This window comes from Strix uralensis, chromosome 14 (genome assembly GCF_047716275.1).
Source record: "Strix uralensis isolate ZFMK-TIS-50842 chromosome 14, bStrUra1, whole genome shotgun sequence".
Lineage (NCBI taxonomy): Eukaryota > Metazoa > Chordata > Aves > Strigiformes > Strigidae > Strix > Strix uralensis.
The window spans coordinates 4,589,737-4,607,156 of NC_133985.1; the positions used below are offsets into that span (position 1 = coordinate 4,589,737).

At 41.0% G+C, this 17,420-nt stretch overlaps 2 protein-coding genes across 4 annotated transcripts in view; one reads left to right on the top strand and one right to left on the bottom strand.

Annotated features, from left to right (window-relative positions):
- CTNNA1 (catenin alpha 1) overlaps positions 1–17,420 on the bottom strand; it is a 119,914-nt gene that overhangs the window by 54,368 nt on the left and 48,126 nt on the right. The gene's annotated exons all lie outside the window — the stretch shown is intronic.
- On the top strand, positions 3,449–7,152 carry LRRTM2 (leucine rich repeat transmembrane neuronal 2). The gene is made up of 2 exons (XM_074884172.1): positions 3,449–3,833; positions 4,169–7,152. Exons 1-2 carry the CDS (start codon positions 3,830–3,832, stop codon positions 5,713–5,715), a joined length of 1,551 nt encoding a protein of 516 aa, XP_074740273.1. The 5' UTR covers positions 3,449–3,829; the 3' UTR covers positions 5,716–7,152.

The following is a 17,420-nucleotide window of genomic DNA, read 5'->3' on the forward strand; positions in this document are numbered from 1 at the left end:
CTCCCAGGAAGACAGTGACACCTGACCTATGGTGCCCTGTCCCATCCCTCCCACCACCCTCACCCGAAGGACTTCTGCAGCTACCCTGAAGTAGGGTAGCTACTGTCTGTTGATGATGTATCACCCTGGACATGCCTTTTTCTTGTGTGTTCACTTCTCAGGGCTCACTGCTAACCCAGCCTCAATGGTAGCACATCCAAGTGACAGTACGTGCATGGTAGGGCTACAGCCGCATGTCTGTGCTCGTCTCCTTTGCCTCACAGCCTTATTGATATAGCACAAAGACTATCTTTTAGCAAAAAAGCAGCAACGTGCTAACATCCAGCAAAAACACAATCATTTCTTCAAGCAGAAGAGTGAGCTCTCTGCACTGTGCCACATGTGCAGCTGCAAATCCCGGGTGCCTCAGTCTCTTCTGCAACTCCAGGGCTTGCCATCCTCCAAGCCCACAGCACAAGAAAGTCACACAGCCCACATGTACATCAAGTAAAATTAGCTTATTTGTTGTTCTTAATACACTAGGAAGGCTTCCACAAGATGTCAGCCTAACTAAATGACAACGCTAGCCTCAGGGTGCAATTCTACTTTTCCAGCCCATGCATTTAGCAGGAAAACCAGTTCTGCTGCTGCTCAAGAAGTGGGGTAGGGAGAAGCTCCCGAACAGAGTTATTTGGTTCTAGCAAGCTTATTCCTGAGATGGACATGCCATTTTCCCTCTCCGTGTTACACATGATGATTCGGGCTGTCACTTCGAAGCGCCTCTTCTGGCAGAAGTCCCCAGATGGCACTCATACGTGGTTTTTCTCGGCATGCAAGCAAGTTTTCAGTCTCAGGAGAAATGCAACTGTGTGAGTTTTTCAGGCAGCTGGGGTTTATTCTCAGCCTATCATACCTTAACACCCCGGGCAGCTCCCAAGGAACAATGTGAATATTACTGCAGAGTTCCAGACTTAAGAGAATCAGATGCATGCTTTCGGTAATAGCTGTTATTTCACAACAAGTGCACATAAAAACATGTTTCGCTAAGAAAAGCGCCCATAAAGTTCGCGTTAACAGTTTCCCAAACAGGAAACTTGCTGGCAAGGTGCTAAATAGCCCTTGTTTGGTTATGGGCCAAAGAATGGAGAGCTTTAGAAAGGAAGCAACTTACCGTGTTTGAACATTAACTCTTAACTCTGTGCCAAATTACACAGTCTTAATGTGGGAGGAACCTACCAACAGATACTGAGGCAAAAAAGCAAAATGTTTCCAAAAGATACCTAGTTTCAGCCTTCTGGTAACAGCAAAAAGAAGTAGCACAGGAGAGAAGTAACATGTGACATCACAGCCATTGTCGTTTTATTAATTACACCCTTTGGAATGTTGTTTTTAAGTGTTACCATATCTAGATGTTATTAAAATTAAAATTAACACTTCAAATGAGGCTTTTGCACCAGAGGAGCCGCTATGAGAAGCACAACCACAGGTACTTCGGTGCAGCAGTTCCATCAGACAGCTGGCAACTGACAGCTACGGCTGGATTTCACCTTCTGTACTTTTCGTACAGTGAACATTAAACATGAACAAACTCCTTAAATAGATTTATGTCATTTCTTTGCATGTGTTTCTTTCACTCTAGAGCAAATGTGAAAATATTTACTATGGCAGAGCAATTTGAGAAGTTTCTAGCATTTCCTAATTCATTTTATCATTAAAAACAGTTACTTTCCTGATGGCTTGGGATGGGGTGAGATTTTTTTGTTTGCTTTGTTTTTTTGGGTGGGTTTGAGTTTTTGTTTGTTTGCTTTTACATAGCTCACCTTCTCCATCCCTTTACTTTCCACTTAGTGCTTCCCTTCAGTCTGCTCTGGACAGGACATCCCACCACGAAAAGGAAATACTGCAGTCAGTATTACAATTACGCCATGGGACAGCAAAGGGAGAAGCAGGTAGAAAACAACAAGTCTTAGTTTAAGTACCTCTCAGGAACCAAAGCTTAATAACGAAGGTAAATGGCCATTTTAAAATCTTCTTTTGACACAATCAATCATCTTCCATCAGCACTGGAAGTTTGTTATTCTCAGCTTATCCCGTATCTTTAGGTCATAAGTGATACCTCGCTGCTACACAGCAAACATTTTCAAGTGCCTCCTACTACATTACTGCTTTATATCTCAAGGTGAAAATAAAAAAGCTTATTAAGTTGCTTGGAGCAAGAAGTTCCCCCTGCCTCATCCACACTGCGTCAAGGCCAGAGCAGCTGCTCCACAGGCTTTCTTCCACATGCACACAAAAATCCTAAAACCCTAACGAAATTCAAATCAAATCTGTTCATTTACCTTTCAGTACCAGCTGTCCCAGAGAAGAGTTTGCTCCAGATAAAAGGGCAATGAACTTTTAAACACAAGCAGCTATGACAGCACATTTGCCTCCTCCACGCTGTTCGTGCACGCTCCGGCCAGCGACTGGCTCAGCTCTAACAGCACGGGCAGCTTTGCAGGGTCATCGTTCCTGCACATGCAAATTTCTGCAACTCTAAAACACACGGGACAACTGTTACAGACCTGCCCCACGGTGAGATGCTAACGGAAGTAACGTCCCCCTTTTACAGGAGGCATATGACTCCAGGATGTAACTGGTGACCACAAGGAATCCCCCAAACTGCTCTGAGCCCTGACGGTAAATGCCAACCTCACGATTTCCTCTCCTGCACTCCAGTACCCAGGAAAAAGCAAATACAAAAGCCACCGTTTGGGAGGAAAAAATAGATTTTCTAGTTTCATAACTGCATGCTGTCAAGCTGGATTCCAATTAAATTTTTCCTGTGTGCTAAACGCAAGCTTTGCTTTTTCCAGAAATTTCTCATCACTTGAGACGTTTGCTCCTGTCCTTTGCTCCCGGGCTGTGTGCTGTACTTTCTGACACAACACCTTCATCTAAATGACTGTTCTCTCCCTTTACCACTTTCACAGGGACCACAGTAGCGCACAGTTGTTACACGTAGCTTTAAGCTGCCAAATCCCTCTCACCTCTTCGAAAAGCCGGTGCTAACCAGCATCCTCTATTCAAACTGTACATACTTTGCATCTAAAAGTTCCTTTCATGCAGCAACATTTAACAGAAAACCGGCAGCAGCTAGCACTAAGGCACTTCCAACCGCAGCTCTGCGCTGCTTTTAAAGCCAGCTGAATACAGCCAGCACAGATGTAGGAGGGGGGAGCGGGGTGGTGCAAGTCTTTCCTATTCCTTGTATCGTGGGGACGAAGGACTCCTACCGTTGATCCCCCCCAGCCCCCCCAACAGTGGTCTTTAACATGATCACAGTATGCACCACAATGCTTTAAAACAGCAAAGCTTCTGGAAAACCCAAACAAAAGGAACGTCACCAGGTGACGTCAGCCTATATACAGCCCTGTGTGGTCGCAGCGCATAAGCAAATCCATTCTTGTACCGCTTCCCTGAAAAGCTTTTCAGTAAATGCACTCATGCTACTACAGGAGCTTCTCTCAGCAATAAGCCACCCATCTGCCATCAACAAGTTAGGACTAAAGGAAGCCACAGCTGCGGAAAAAGAAAACGTGAGCTTCAATTAAACAGCTGAGCAGCCACAGAGGACGAAAACTTGTATGAAGCATTGATTTAAAAATTGCAGACCTGTCAGAGGAGATCAAGCCAGTGATTTCAAAAGGAATATTCCAAGAGAGCATCGTGGATTCAGTTTTGCACTAATATCAAAGGACACTAAACCCAGTAAATTATTCAAAGGCTATCTTACATTAGAGCCTTTTACAGACTCACCGCGTTGAGTCTAAAACTACGACTGAATGCAACCTCCAATGTACTCAAAAGAATGGGTAAGTTCCTGCATTTCTATATACCTTGTATAATGAATGACTGGCTATGCTTTAAAGGAGCAGTTAGGTGCTAAAGCACATTTTTCTGCACTGAACCTTATGAAAAAAATGTTTTCCGATTGTGACACTGTAATCCTCCGTAATAGAGATAAAGACTCATCCTAAGTGTAATATCCAAGTATTCTGTGTTTCATAGTAAGTTGTTTCTTGCATTTAGAATTAGCTTGTCGGAAATGCATGGCAATGTTATCTGCAGTGAAATCTTCCATCGTGATGTTCAAAGTGTACTGATAAGGCTATCCTATCTTGTTGTTTTCCTAAATTATATTCTGCAGGCTTACATTTCAAGTGGCCATTAGGGGCTCGTATGCTGGCAGCACTATATGCAATGAGTATGGTTTTAAAAATGCTGCCTGCCTTGGGCATGGCTTGTCCACCAAAATGTCGCTGTGAGAAGCTGCTCTTTTACTGTGACTCTCAGGGGTTTCACTCAGTGCCAAACACCACTGAAAAGGGCTCGCTAGGTTTGTCACTGAGGCACAATTATATTTCTGAACTTGAAAGGGATCAATTTGCAAGCTTCAGTCAACTTACTTGGCTTCACTTAGATCATAATCAAATTGCAACAGTCAGAGAAGATTCTTTTCAAGGACTGTATAAACTTAAGGAATTAGTCTTAAGTTCCAACAAAATCTTTCATTTGCCAAACACAACTTTTAGCCAGCTGCTTAACCTGCAGAATTTGGACCTCTCTTTTAATCAGTTATCCTCTCTGCACCCCGAGCTCTTCTACGGCCTTCGCAAGCTACAGACCTTGCACTTGCGATCCAACTCCCTGCGGACCATCCCGGTCCGCCTGTTCTGGGACTGTCGTAGCCTGGAGTTCCTGGATTTGAGCACAAACCGCTTGCGAAGTTTGGCTCGCAACGGATTTGCGGGATTAATCAAGCTGAGGGAGCTTCACCTAGAGCACAACCAGCTGACAAAGATTAATTTTGCTCACTTCCTCCGGCTGAGCAGCCTGCACACGCTCTTCTTGCAGTGGAACAAAATTAGCAACTTGACATGTGGGATGGAGTGGACCTGGGGCACCTTAGAAAAGCTCGATTTGACTGGAAACGACATCAAAGCCATCGACCTAACCGTCTTTGAAACTATGCCTAACCTTAAAACCCTCCTAATGGATAACAACAAGCTCACCACTCTGGATTCCAAGATCCTAAGTTCGCTGACATCCCTCACCACCGTGGGCCTCTCCGGCAATCTGTGGGAATGCAGCCCAAAGATCTGCGCCTTGGCCACATGGTTGAGTGGCTTCCAAGGTCGGTGGGAGCACTCCATCCTCTGCCACAGCCCCGACCACACCCAGGGAGAGGATATTCTGGATGCAGTGTATGGTTTTCAGCTTTGCTGGAATTTATCAACTGTTGTTACACCCGTGGCTACGACGTACGCAGCTCCGACTACCGAATACACGAAAAGAATAAGCTCTTCTCATTTCCATATGGGAGACAAAGAGATTCCAACTACGGCAGGCATGGTCGTTACCACCGAAGAACATTTCCCCGAGCCAAACAATGCCATCTTCACTCAGAGGGTAATTACAGGAACAATGGCTTTATTGTTTTCTTTCTTTTTTATCATTTTTATAGTGTTCATCTCCAGGAAGTGCTGCCCTCCCACATTAAGAAGAATTAGGCAGTGCTCAATGATTCAAAACCACAGGCAGCTCCGATCCCAAACACGACTGCATATGGCAAATATGTCAGACCAAGGACCCTATAACGAATATGAACCCACCCACGAAGGACCCTTCATCATCATTAATGGCTACGGACAGTGCAAGTGTCAGCAGCTGCCGTATAAAGAATGTGAAGTATAATACCTACATGCCATCAAAAATTAAATCAGATAAGTAACCTATTTTAAAATTGTAGGGGACCTACATCAGATTCTAATTTTTACAAATGTTGACATAAAGCCTAATTTTCCAAGCTACTTAATGGAAACATTGTTTATGGAGTGGTGCAGTATTTTTAAGTTTTTTAAAAAATAAATCCATAATATTTTCAGTGTTAAAGAAGCAATGATTACATTAAACTTGCACTCCTAATGTTTAAAAGTCTAAAAAGATGCTCACCTCAAACTATGTAAAATGTTTCATGTTATGTAATTATATGACTGTGTGTAAACATTTATACCCAAGTCTCCATATTCTACTTTTTCTAATGAAAACAGTCTGAGGGGAAGGATACTGGATATCTGTACAGAGATCTGCGGGGGGGACATACGCTCCATTTGTTCCACTGCAGCTGTAGGATCCCAAACACTCCAGCTGGCTCTGTTCACTTTAAAGGCAGCCGTGGAGGAAAATTTTCCTCCTCTGATAATTTCACTCCAGTAAAAAAAAAAAAGGGGGAGGGGAAACAAAACAAAAAAAAAAAAGAGCAGCAAAGGTCCGGGTGGGGATTTAAGTGCACTGGGGACCAGTGAATTTGTTTTAAATACAGTTCTATCTGCATATTCATAGTTTGGCTTGCTTAAACGGACCTTGCTAAAGCTCACAACAGATACAGAATGGAGCAGTTCACACGGTCACAAATTAGCAGGATGATCACAAATTAGCTGGACGACTCTCCAGGCGCTTACAAAGTAGGCAGCGTAGCTTATTTAGGAAGGCTCACTATGACGGGATCGATTCTAAATATTAAGTGGGTTCAATTATTATCAGCTCTCTGGTTTGACTTGATGCTTTTCATGAATTCAGGCTAATTACTTGCAACTATGAACAAACAGCATTTCAACACCTTTTCATGTGTAAATACCCTTAATGCAAGTTTTTCTTAATTAAAAGTAAATATCAACTGCGAGGTTAAAGAGAAGGAGGAAGGAAGGAAGAAGCCTCTCTTTGTCCCCCCGCTGCCCCCCCCAGATGAGGCTTCCTCTCGCCTGGAAGCTATTTTCATGCACTAACTCCACTGGTTTCTCTGGAGACAGAATTAGCCCCTGTAATATAAGCTCTCACTTGTCCTCCTCTTCCAAAATTCAAGGTAATTACCAGGTTTTTAAAAAAGAAAAAAAAAACAAACATACCTTCTGATAAGTTAGGATAATATAATTAGTTTATAGAATAGTTCACTGAAAAATGTTTTGTTTCTTACTTGATATGGGACAGAACCTAAACTAGTAAGCTGTTTAAAAAAAAATCATATATAAATATATATATACACACGCACCTCATTCTTAAGGAGTAATTTGATTTCTTTAGCCAGAAGTACCATATTGCTATTTATACTATATTATGAAATTATATGTAAATATTTGCAGATCTATGCAGCGATGGTGGTACTCAGATGCCACAGGGGCAGGGGGGTGGGGGGGGGTCTGCAAAGGATTACATTATTTTTAAGTCAACTGCTCAAATATTGTAAACATTCTAACCAAAGCTAAAAGGATCAGAGGGATGGAAATTTTTTTTTATATATATATACATGTATGTATAACTAAAAAAGTGTGTTGTGTCCAATGCTGCAGTGTTAAACAATTACCAGCACATACCGATGAAGAAAAGAAATTCCTCACAGTGTTGACATACCTTGAACAAATCAGTAATTACAGTATGCTAATTGTGTTGTACTAAACTATTCTGCAAACTTTTTAAACAGAAAAAAATCACCGCATAAAAATCTGTTTGCTATTTCACTCTGCTTTTATATATCTGTATTACCACTTAGTGAGGTATTTAGGGTGCAATTATACAACAGTTTGATGTTTTATTGTGAAATGAATTCGTCCAAGGCAATTATGGCAAGATAAGTGTGACTTCTGTTAAGATTTTACATAAAGGTTTTTCAATTACTGGTTTTGAAGATATTAATTTGCATCATTTTACTTTTACATACAGTGCCCTTATAAAACAAATATTTTGTTTACTTCCTGTGACTCTATACTTTAATGGAAGAGATTCAGTGAAGCCTAATGGTTTTCAGTAGATACATTTGAACCCTCGTAACTGTTTATACTACAATGAGCTGATTTACACCTATTCTAGGAAATCAATTACTGCTTTTAAATGAATACAATAAATCCTGCGGGGCAGGTGGACAAAGAGCAAATATTCTGTACGATTAAATCCCACGTGAGCCAGAAGGCCAGACCTAACCTGATAAATACAAAAATGTACTGGTGTCCAAGGGTATTTAGCTGCTTGTAGAAAGACTTGCTTCATTCCTTACTACAAGTAAGTGCTCACAGCTCTCCCCTTACGTCCAGGCTTTTGCTCTGCTCTGGGCAGGCGTGCGTGCATCACTGTCTCAGCAGCAACCTGCCCCTGCCTGTGCACCTCCCTTACCTCGGGTTAACTGACACGATGGTCTGCACCGGGGGGAACTGGGAAGCAGACATTTTTGGGATGAGTTTCATGTACAGCTGTAGGGTAGCAGCAGAGACAAAGTTATAACTGAATTCATTAATTATACTGGCAGACAAATAATCTGGCTACGCTACCATCAACCATCAGACATCAATACTGAACTCGGGTGTCCTCAGCTGCATTTGCAAGAAGGAATTCCACCCTCCTCCATGCCCAGCAGAAGCCCTTGCTGTAAGACAGTTCAAAAGGTACCACGTCAGTCATCCACGTAGTAACAAGCGGCTGCTTGACTGAAGCACTGAGGTTCCTCCCGAGCAGGTGCTTTCCCAACACCCCAGCTCTGCACAGAAACCCACTCCATCTTTATTATCTTATAATTATGCCCAATAAGAGTAAAGACAGGTGTTCCAGCAATGCTGGATTTAATTCTCTTCTCCATCCCAGCCACTCATACCAGTTTTCCAAGCATTAAAGCACTGTTCCAGCATCTCTCAAAGCAAACGCACCCAGGGACCCAACTTCTCTCCCCCACCAGCATCCCATGTTTCCACTGGTTCTGCAGTGCTGCCTTGGCTTGCAGACAGCAAAGCAGGAGGCCAGCAGACACAGCCTAGCACAGTACTGTTCAATTTTACTTTGACTCTCTGTACTACAAACTAATACGCAGCCAATCTCCCAAATGCCGTGGTTTATGTCTGCCATTTCCAAAACCATTTGTTGCCAGGTTCCAACCATAAGCAAAGCAATTCTGCAAACATTACATTTAGGCTAACAGGTACCATAAAACTCACAGAATGTCAAACACTAGCAGTGAAGTCAACTTGAATTCCCTTAGGAGAGACAGTAATGACAGGCAAAGCCTTCGCTCTACACAAGGACACGACAAGAGGATGTTAATTTTTGAGGTTTTTTATTTTGCTGGTTTGTTTTTTTTTTTTTAAAAAAAAACCTTACTATTTTCCATTCTCAATTGCTTGTGACTCTTCCAGACAAGGAGGATATTGTAATAATTGAGTTACTCGACAGTCTCTGATTTATTTTGTTTATGGAACAAGAACCATGATGATTTGGTTTAAATTAATCATATTTCAGTATGAGCACCGGATGATGAGAAAAGGTTGTTAACTTGCTCTCCGCAAATATCACCTCTGTTGCACAGCCTCAGTTTCTACATATGCTAAATGGTATTTAGGTGCTTTACCACCTTGAGCACAGCCTCATGCAAGTGTTCAGGGCCTTTTAGAAATGAAAGTTTTTTCTACTGCTCTTGCGATCCTCGTCCCATCCAAAGATCTCCAGCCAGGTTTTCCTCCTCCTCTCCCTCGCATCAGTGAAACACAAACCTAGCAGTACAAGTCCAATTTTTGAGTCATCATACTGGAACAGGTCTGAATTAATGCTTTCGGTTCTCCTCTCGTTAGTCGCTCTGCATTAGATCATCGTTTCAACGCACACAACTGAAAATTACTAAAATGGGTTAGCGTTTAGTCTCCAGCTGAAGTGTTCCACTGCACAAAGCTCCCATTTCCTATCAGATGGAAACATAATTAATGCCGCTGTATCAATGTTTGGTTTTGTTTGTTTTTCCCCCAAGCAGAAATTATCTGATTTTTCAGCGATAAGCCTATAGCTCGCATGCAAATCTAAGCATCTCAGCTTATGTCCCATTACCCCTCTTAGAAGACAGTGGCCTATTGCTAACACGTAAAATCAGAACTATCCAGTGGCTTTAAAACAGAAATCTGCACTACACACTTATTTTTTAACGTGTCTAAGTTAGTTTCTGTACTACTTTAATGAAAATAAAGTTGATTTAATTTTGTTATCTGCGTAGCTATCAAAATCCATCTGTTCAGACCTATGAAACCTACCCAGAAGCTGAATTTCATCTTTCTTATGAAGTTTTCCATAAAAATTAAAAGTTCAGAGAGAAATACAGTATTTCTCCTCCCCACAAAAAAAGGAACAAGCAAGGAAACCACAAAAATCAAAGGCAGTTACACAGCAGCAGCTCCTCCCTCCCCACACCTTTCTCCACTGAGAAAAGTCCCATCTGCTAAAACTGGTGTCAGGCTTTGGGTTTTAAGCCATCACACTAGCAGGATGCTTAAAGATCATTTTCAGAGTCAGCTGGAAATTCATTTCATATCTTGCATAAAAACCTTTTGAGAGGTGTCTAGGGAAAAGTAACAGAAGCTTTCATGGATATAATCAGCCTCAGACAGGGCAAAACACACACCTCTGGTATACAAGCACTGGAAAGCTACACCTGGTACCCTTCAACCCCTCCTTTGTAGAACAAACAAACAAAACCCATCTCATTTTTCTTTTTACTAATGAAAACATTAGTAAGTGAACTATTCTACCAGCTTAGCAACCAGAGATTAAAAAGAGTCCTAGATGCATTGTATTTAAATTATGTTTAAAGAGCCAACTTCTGGTGGGAGGGGGTGTAAGTAATGGAGTAAAACGAAGTGCAGTGTACAGAAAAATTTTGTTATTAAAATTGTGTATACTGTAAAACTGAATTTGCCTCTTTCTTCCTCCCTTTTCAAACAGAGGTGTCAAAAGCTCATTCCTTCACAATACATAAAGACCAGTCTACATCCACTATCCAAAGCAGACAGCTCAGGTTTGGGCCAGTCCATTTGGTCCTGCATGGGTTCTTCTCAAACAAGGTGTCTCTTGACTAGCAAAAATTGTTTGGATAAGCAAGATGAGAAATTGAAAACCAAAGCAAAGCCAAACTCTTAGCCCTTGAGACTGAAGCCCTGTGAGTACCTGCATCAGAAATAGCACAGGCAGTAGCACTCTCTCCAGTGCACTGGCGTGCGCCTCAGCACAACCCAGCAGAGGCTGCTTAGACCTGGCTCTAACCCTGGGTGTTCACACTGGGTCGCCTGGTAGACCACCATGGCCACCATTTGGTTAGGGTGCCAGCCACGAGCGTGATGTTTCCAACAGGACCACCTTGCCAAGAATTTAGCAAGGACAAACAATCCATATCATTTAGAGATGTCAAACTAGCAAGACATCACTTCAGCTCTGAATTAACAGCCATCTAGAAAGTGTCAGAAACACATTCCCTGTACAAGAAGTGTTCTTTATATGGGCTACCGCAGTGAATGTAACTTTCAAAATCATGGTACTTCAATAACATGGGAAAGATTTCTGATTTAGAGAAGTGACAAGTTCACGGCCACAACCCAAAAGCCTTGATACAACAGCTGAACAAAAGAACAAGTTTCCGCATGTTCCAAGATGATTACATGCACTGAACTGCCAGCTAAAATAATTTTAGTAACTAAGCCTTAGCTGCATTTACGTTTTTGCAAAAGGTTTGGCTGGAACAAGTTCTCAAGGGTTTTAAATGTCAGTTGGCTAACTGCCTCTCAAATCCTTCTAATATTTCAGCATGTGATAAATCTATTTTCTTAAACTCTCAAAGAGACTTATTTTAAGATAAAAAAGCATCTCAAATGCAAAACCAGTTGTTTTCACAACCAAAGGTAAGATACATAGGAGAAAAAACAGTATTCTGAATATACTATGCAAAACCTTTAAATCCAATTAGTAACAAGGAAATGCCAACATCACTAGCAACTTGCTTTTAAATGTAGGCTGTGTTAAGGCAACTGCAAAAAAAAAAAAAGAGATTTGAGAACCTGACCAGGGAGGACTGCACAAATGAACTGAAAATTGCAGCACATCTGGGAAGCACCAACTCCCTCCTCCGGTGAGTGTACAGGCTAAGGGACAGGATTCAGTGCAAGTGTTCATTCACCATAAAATCCTAATGTTAGTATTTACTCTAATCTGTTCTTAAGGAAAACTTTATGAAATCATTGTTACCTAATCAACAATTTCATTACCATGAAGATACTAGGAAAACAACTGTACTACAATGAATTAAAGCTCTATCTGTCATATCTGACATCAGGAACCATGTGCTCTGGGAGTTATTTTGGAAAAAGTTTATGGTGTGGGTGGTGAAACACTGGCACAGGTTGCCCAGAGAGGTGGTAGATGCCCCATCCCTGGAAACATTCAAGGTCAGGTTGAACGGGGCTCTGAGCAACCTGATCTAGTTGAAGATGTCCCTGCTCAATGCAGGGGGTTGAACTAGGTGACCTTTAATGGTCTCTTCCAACCCAAAGTATTCTAGGAAACAAAAAAAATTACTACAATTACCTCATTAACAAAATTTTATATTTCTGTGATGCATGAACTAAAAAGGCTTGGCTACTAAGGGCATTCAGCAAACATTTCTGGGCTGAGAAGTAACCAAAGCGTTATTTTAGTTTTTCTGCTCATTTTAATCAACAAGATCTAAGAAATTTGACTTTTCTTTCTTAGTCTGTTAAAAGGACGAGACCAAAGACTTAAATATATACAAAAATAATTTGAGACCTTCTGAACTGGCAGCTAAGAAACAGCAGCTAGAAGCCGAAGAGTGACCAGAGGGGAATACATCTTGAGTGAAATACTGGGTCTTCTCCCCAGTATGGAACACAAATACTTCCAATCTACACACAAAACAAAAAGCGGTTTTCTCTACTATCAGGATATTTTAAGAAACTAATAAATCTTCCTTTAAAAAAAAAGTATTTATTTTAAATGCTGTTGAAGTACTTACCCCTGTTTTCTCCCAGCAGGCTCTACTACGTGTTATGTTGAATACTCCAGCAAACTAGACAAAGTGCTGTTTTTCTTTTCCACCAATCCTTACCCCTTAAGAGTGTGCATGCACTGTTTGATACAGGTGCATTATGTTCTATACCAGTTTAAAAAAAGCAGCCTTTTTTCATGAAAAGTCTTGAAGTGGAAAGAGTTCATCCATCAAGAAGGTTCTTAAATAATGAATGGGTCATAATTCTTTACAGTCAAAAGCAATTAATTTTCTGTATTATAATCAGGAGAATAAATCTGAAAAATCCATTCCAATGGCTCTGAATCTGAAAGTAGTGTTACAGCTGAATTTTTAATCTTAAAATACAGGAGCAAGGAGGACTTCTGCTGTTTAAACATACAATCTTCTACCAAACAGAACAGCTTTACTGCATATTTAATAGGTAGAACGGGTTTTGCAAGACCGCATGAGATTAGAGACAGCACTAGATACAGGAAATGCATTCCAAGCAGAAAGGTCCTTCCAAGAGACCTCTCAAATGTCTAGCTACAAAAATTCTTGAAATATCCTTTACGAAATGTACAAAATACTGCAGAAAAGCTTATTGCAAAAAGTAGTTTTACTTACATGGTTGCAAAGATCTAAAAATACCGAGAAGAGTGTTAACGCAGAATCCAGTTCAACCCTACAGCAAGTATTCTTATTAGGATGCATTTGCTCTCTTCTGTTTAACTAACTCCTAAATAATCCATCACGTATCCAGAACCTCTGCCTCAAAAGCCATGTGCTGTTAGCCAGGACTATCAATATCTGCCCTCAAATAAATTGCTTCAACCCTGATACCACCTTAAGTTTTTAATCTTTCAGAGAAAAAAAGCCACCTGTAAAATTAATAGAGCTCTTAGTAAAGCTAATAATGACACAATCTGTTAGCAGTGACAACATGGGAAAGGGGACAGGGACGCAGACTACCAGGGAGTTTCCATCTCTAAAGGCACCACACAACAGTTAGCAAGGGCACACAGACATTCCCCTGCATCACAGACACTTTCAGAAGCTTTGTTAACACTCTTTGCTTTGTGTAAGCCAAATTTAAGCTAGTACAAACCGACTCACCTGACCCAGAAGGTCCACATGAAGTGATAAATTTCATCCCCAGCCCAGTCAGGAACCTCAGTGCACACCTATCAATGGATGCGAGCCAGGAACAAACTACTAAGTTGGGAAAACCACACAGCGGGCCATTCCGCAAGCCCCCAGGTCTAACCATATACCTCTCATTTAAAGAGCAAGAGATATTAAAGCATCATCTGTGTTGTCCTCAGGATAAGACAACATGCTTCAGTAAAGACGTGGAACTACTTATTGATCAAGTCTAGCCCTAAAGCATGCCACCCCCAAACAAACAGCAACATCTGTTGTACCAAGGTCTACAGAGACTTAGGATTAATTCCATGATTGAAATTCTGGTTGAATAATTTAAAGGTTAAGGAATTATTCCTCAGTCTTTCCAGATAATCTTGAAGATGGAAATAGCTGTGTTGCTGCTTCCAGGTAGGACAGACACCTAGCTCAGCACCTGGGGGAGCAGCAGACCACTGCCAGGCAGTCCCAGAGCACAGGCAGCCAACTCTGGTAACTCCTAATGACAGCTGGAAGCTCTATAGGTGTCAACTGCATATTTCTAGGGTTCAGGCCTTCAAGAATTTAACAGCCACAGGGCAGGCAGGAAGAGAAAGCCATCTCTAGTTTATATTCTTCTCTATGGATGACCAGTTTAGCTCTGGGACATCTATTAGCACCACGGCAGCTGTGGAACTTGGAAATAAGAGAGCTTTGACTACATGACAGATGCCTTTTGCCTGCAATTAGCATCCAGTCCTAAGGTACCAGAAACTTCAAAAAAGGCTAAGGTTAGACATTTGATTAGGTTGAACTACAGAAAAAAAAAAAAAAAGACAGTAAACTTTAGCAGGTACTACATCTCTAACATGGCACTGCTCCCGAGCAAAACAAAAATAACAAATAACTTTGACAAGTTGATATAGACCATAGTGACAGCTAACTTTTAGGAGATGTCTGTACATCCTTTACTGAAATGACAGAGTAGCATGCTCAACGTCCCATGTGTAATGAGCTTTTGCCAGGTATTACTCTCTGCCTGTAAGTGTAGAGTAAGTATCCAGATCAACTAAAATATGTTAGTCCTTTGGATGAGGGACACCTGCTACCCATAGTTAAAATAATTAAACACCCACGTAGTCCATCACATAACATAATGTAACAATGAAATCAGAACTAAGGCATTTCAGATATTTACAGACCCTGCGTGCAACCTCAATCTACCTTCAGTGCTGGGAACTACTTGCAACATTGCAATGCCTCTTCCACTTCAAGTCTGGGATTTGTCAGCGATATAGGCATTTGTTGACAAATCTGAAACTTGGAAAAACCACCACTTTGTTCCAAATCTGAGAAGTGTTTATGGAATGAATTCAAAGCTCTTGCTCCCGTGCTGCAGAGATGTACCTTACCAGAGGGACCAGGACAGCAAAGACCACCTGACACACAGCGAGTTTCTTGTACAAAAAGTGCTTGCACAAAAGCAGTAACATTACACGGAGACCTGGAATGTGAAAGTGCTTAGCACCCTCCTCTAACACAGCTCAAGACTACTCCAGGACCCTCCTGTGACTAACAGCTGTCTGACAGCACACCATAAAACACGGCAAACAAATGGAAGTACTGACAAAGTGGAGAACGACTCCAGTGTACCACACAGATAAATTTCAGGGATATTACCCCTTCATATCTACAACTGTCTATGGACAACAATTAACTTGACAAAGCATGCCAATGAGAGTGTCCAGAGACACATGAAAAAGTTTTATACTACATTCAAATGAGCTGATGCTACTAGACTGCAGGCTGCTTTCTTCTTCTTAGTGGGCACTCAATCATTTGAATATACCACAGTAAAGCTGCATCATCAAGATAGGAACTTTCCGACACTTACTTTTACTGACCATTTATTCAAAAATAGTAATCTTCATCAGGCAAATTAGTAAGTCATCACTAACTGTGAAAAACAGTTTCAATTGTTTATGCAAACCTAGCTACATTGCAACACCTTCTGTTCACTGCAACCCCTGACTTCAACCTGTAACAGTGAGAGTAACATTTAGTCTGTACTCACTGACCATCAGACACCCACTGGGAACCATAAAAATACAAGGAAAACACTCAGAAAAGATGAGGTTACATAAACAACAAAACAACCCAACCACCCCATTCCTCTACAACATTAATTATGCACACGTGTGCAATGAATAAAAAAATAATATAATAGAGATGTGACAGTAAATCCACCTGAAACAACATGAGATAGATGCAACCGGTGATCCTGGGGTACTAACTGAAAGCAATACTTAAAAACCAAAAGTAAATCTCAGAAAAAACACTAACGGAGAAGTTTACCTATGGAACACAGAAAAACTTCTAAAAATTCTGTTTCAAGAAGAGTTTGGGACTCCACAGATGGGATTCTCTGCACAGAGGCAGTTTCAAGGATACAGATATTATCTTAGTACCAGACTTCTCTTATTATGTTAACCAACTCCTTAATATTATCTGACCATATCATCTCTACCCTAACCTGTATCTGTTAAAATTGTTTGCCTACTACTTTATAACTGCCTTCTGAGCTTTTTACCCATTACCAGCTGCAGCTCATCTGTCTTGTACTTCAGGTTTTACCTAGTGTCTAAACCTCCAGCTAGTCCAAGTATTGCTCAGTTGCCATAAACCAATTTAAATGGATAGACTATGCTAAAAATATTACTAACTTTTATCCTAGGGTTATGGGGTTTTTTTAAATAATTAGTATATACTGTTCCCTACATTTGCTTATGCAAGAGAAATGTTTTAAACTACTGACAGGATTAGGACTAAATGACAAGTCCACAGACTTGATGCAGATTGCACACAGAGACAAGGTGAAAAATACGATAAAGAACATGAACAAGGTTTCAGTGATCTAAGCGAGTGAAAAAAAGCCAACCCACACCCATTCTGAGCAGAAAAGAGGGCCTTTGTGATGATTAAAACAGCTTCTACCAAGGCCATTAAACAGCCTTATTTCTATTTTGACAAGTGGTTTGGGTTTTTTTTTTATATAATGCAGTTATAGTCAGGAAAGGCCTGTTTTACCAGTATGTTATCAAAAGCATTCCACTGCCTTTGAAACAGATATTTCAAATTAGTAACATATTTCCAGTCCCTTCATTAATATAAAAAAACACCTCCAAAAGTCTTACTTCCTCATATGAGAGCTATAATTTGCAACTTCACTCTTGCAGAGTCTGTTCCTTAACAAAAAAGGAAAATCAGGAGAACACACAAGTTAGTCTTCTTCCAAATTTCATAACATCTTTTAATTTTAATGGCAGCTGACCAAAATCTTCAGGACTTCTCCAGGCTAAAACCTGTTCCTAATCCCTGTAACCTGCTCCAGAATTCCCACTCGAGGGCAATACTGGGAGTAGCAGAAACTGGTGGGTCTGGTTAGCGGGCACAGGGGCTGGTT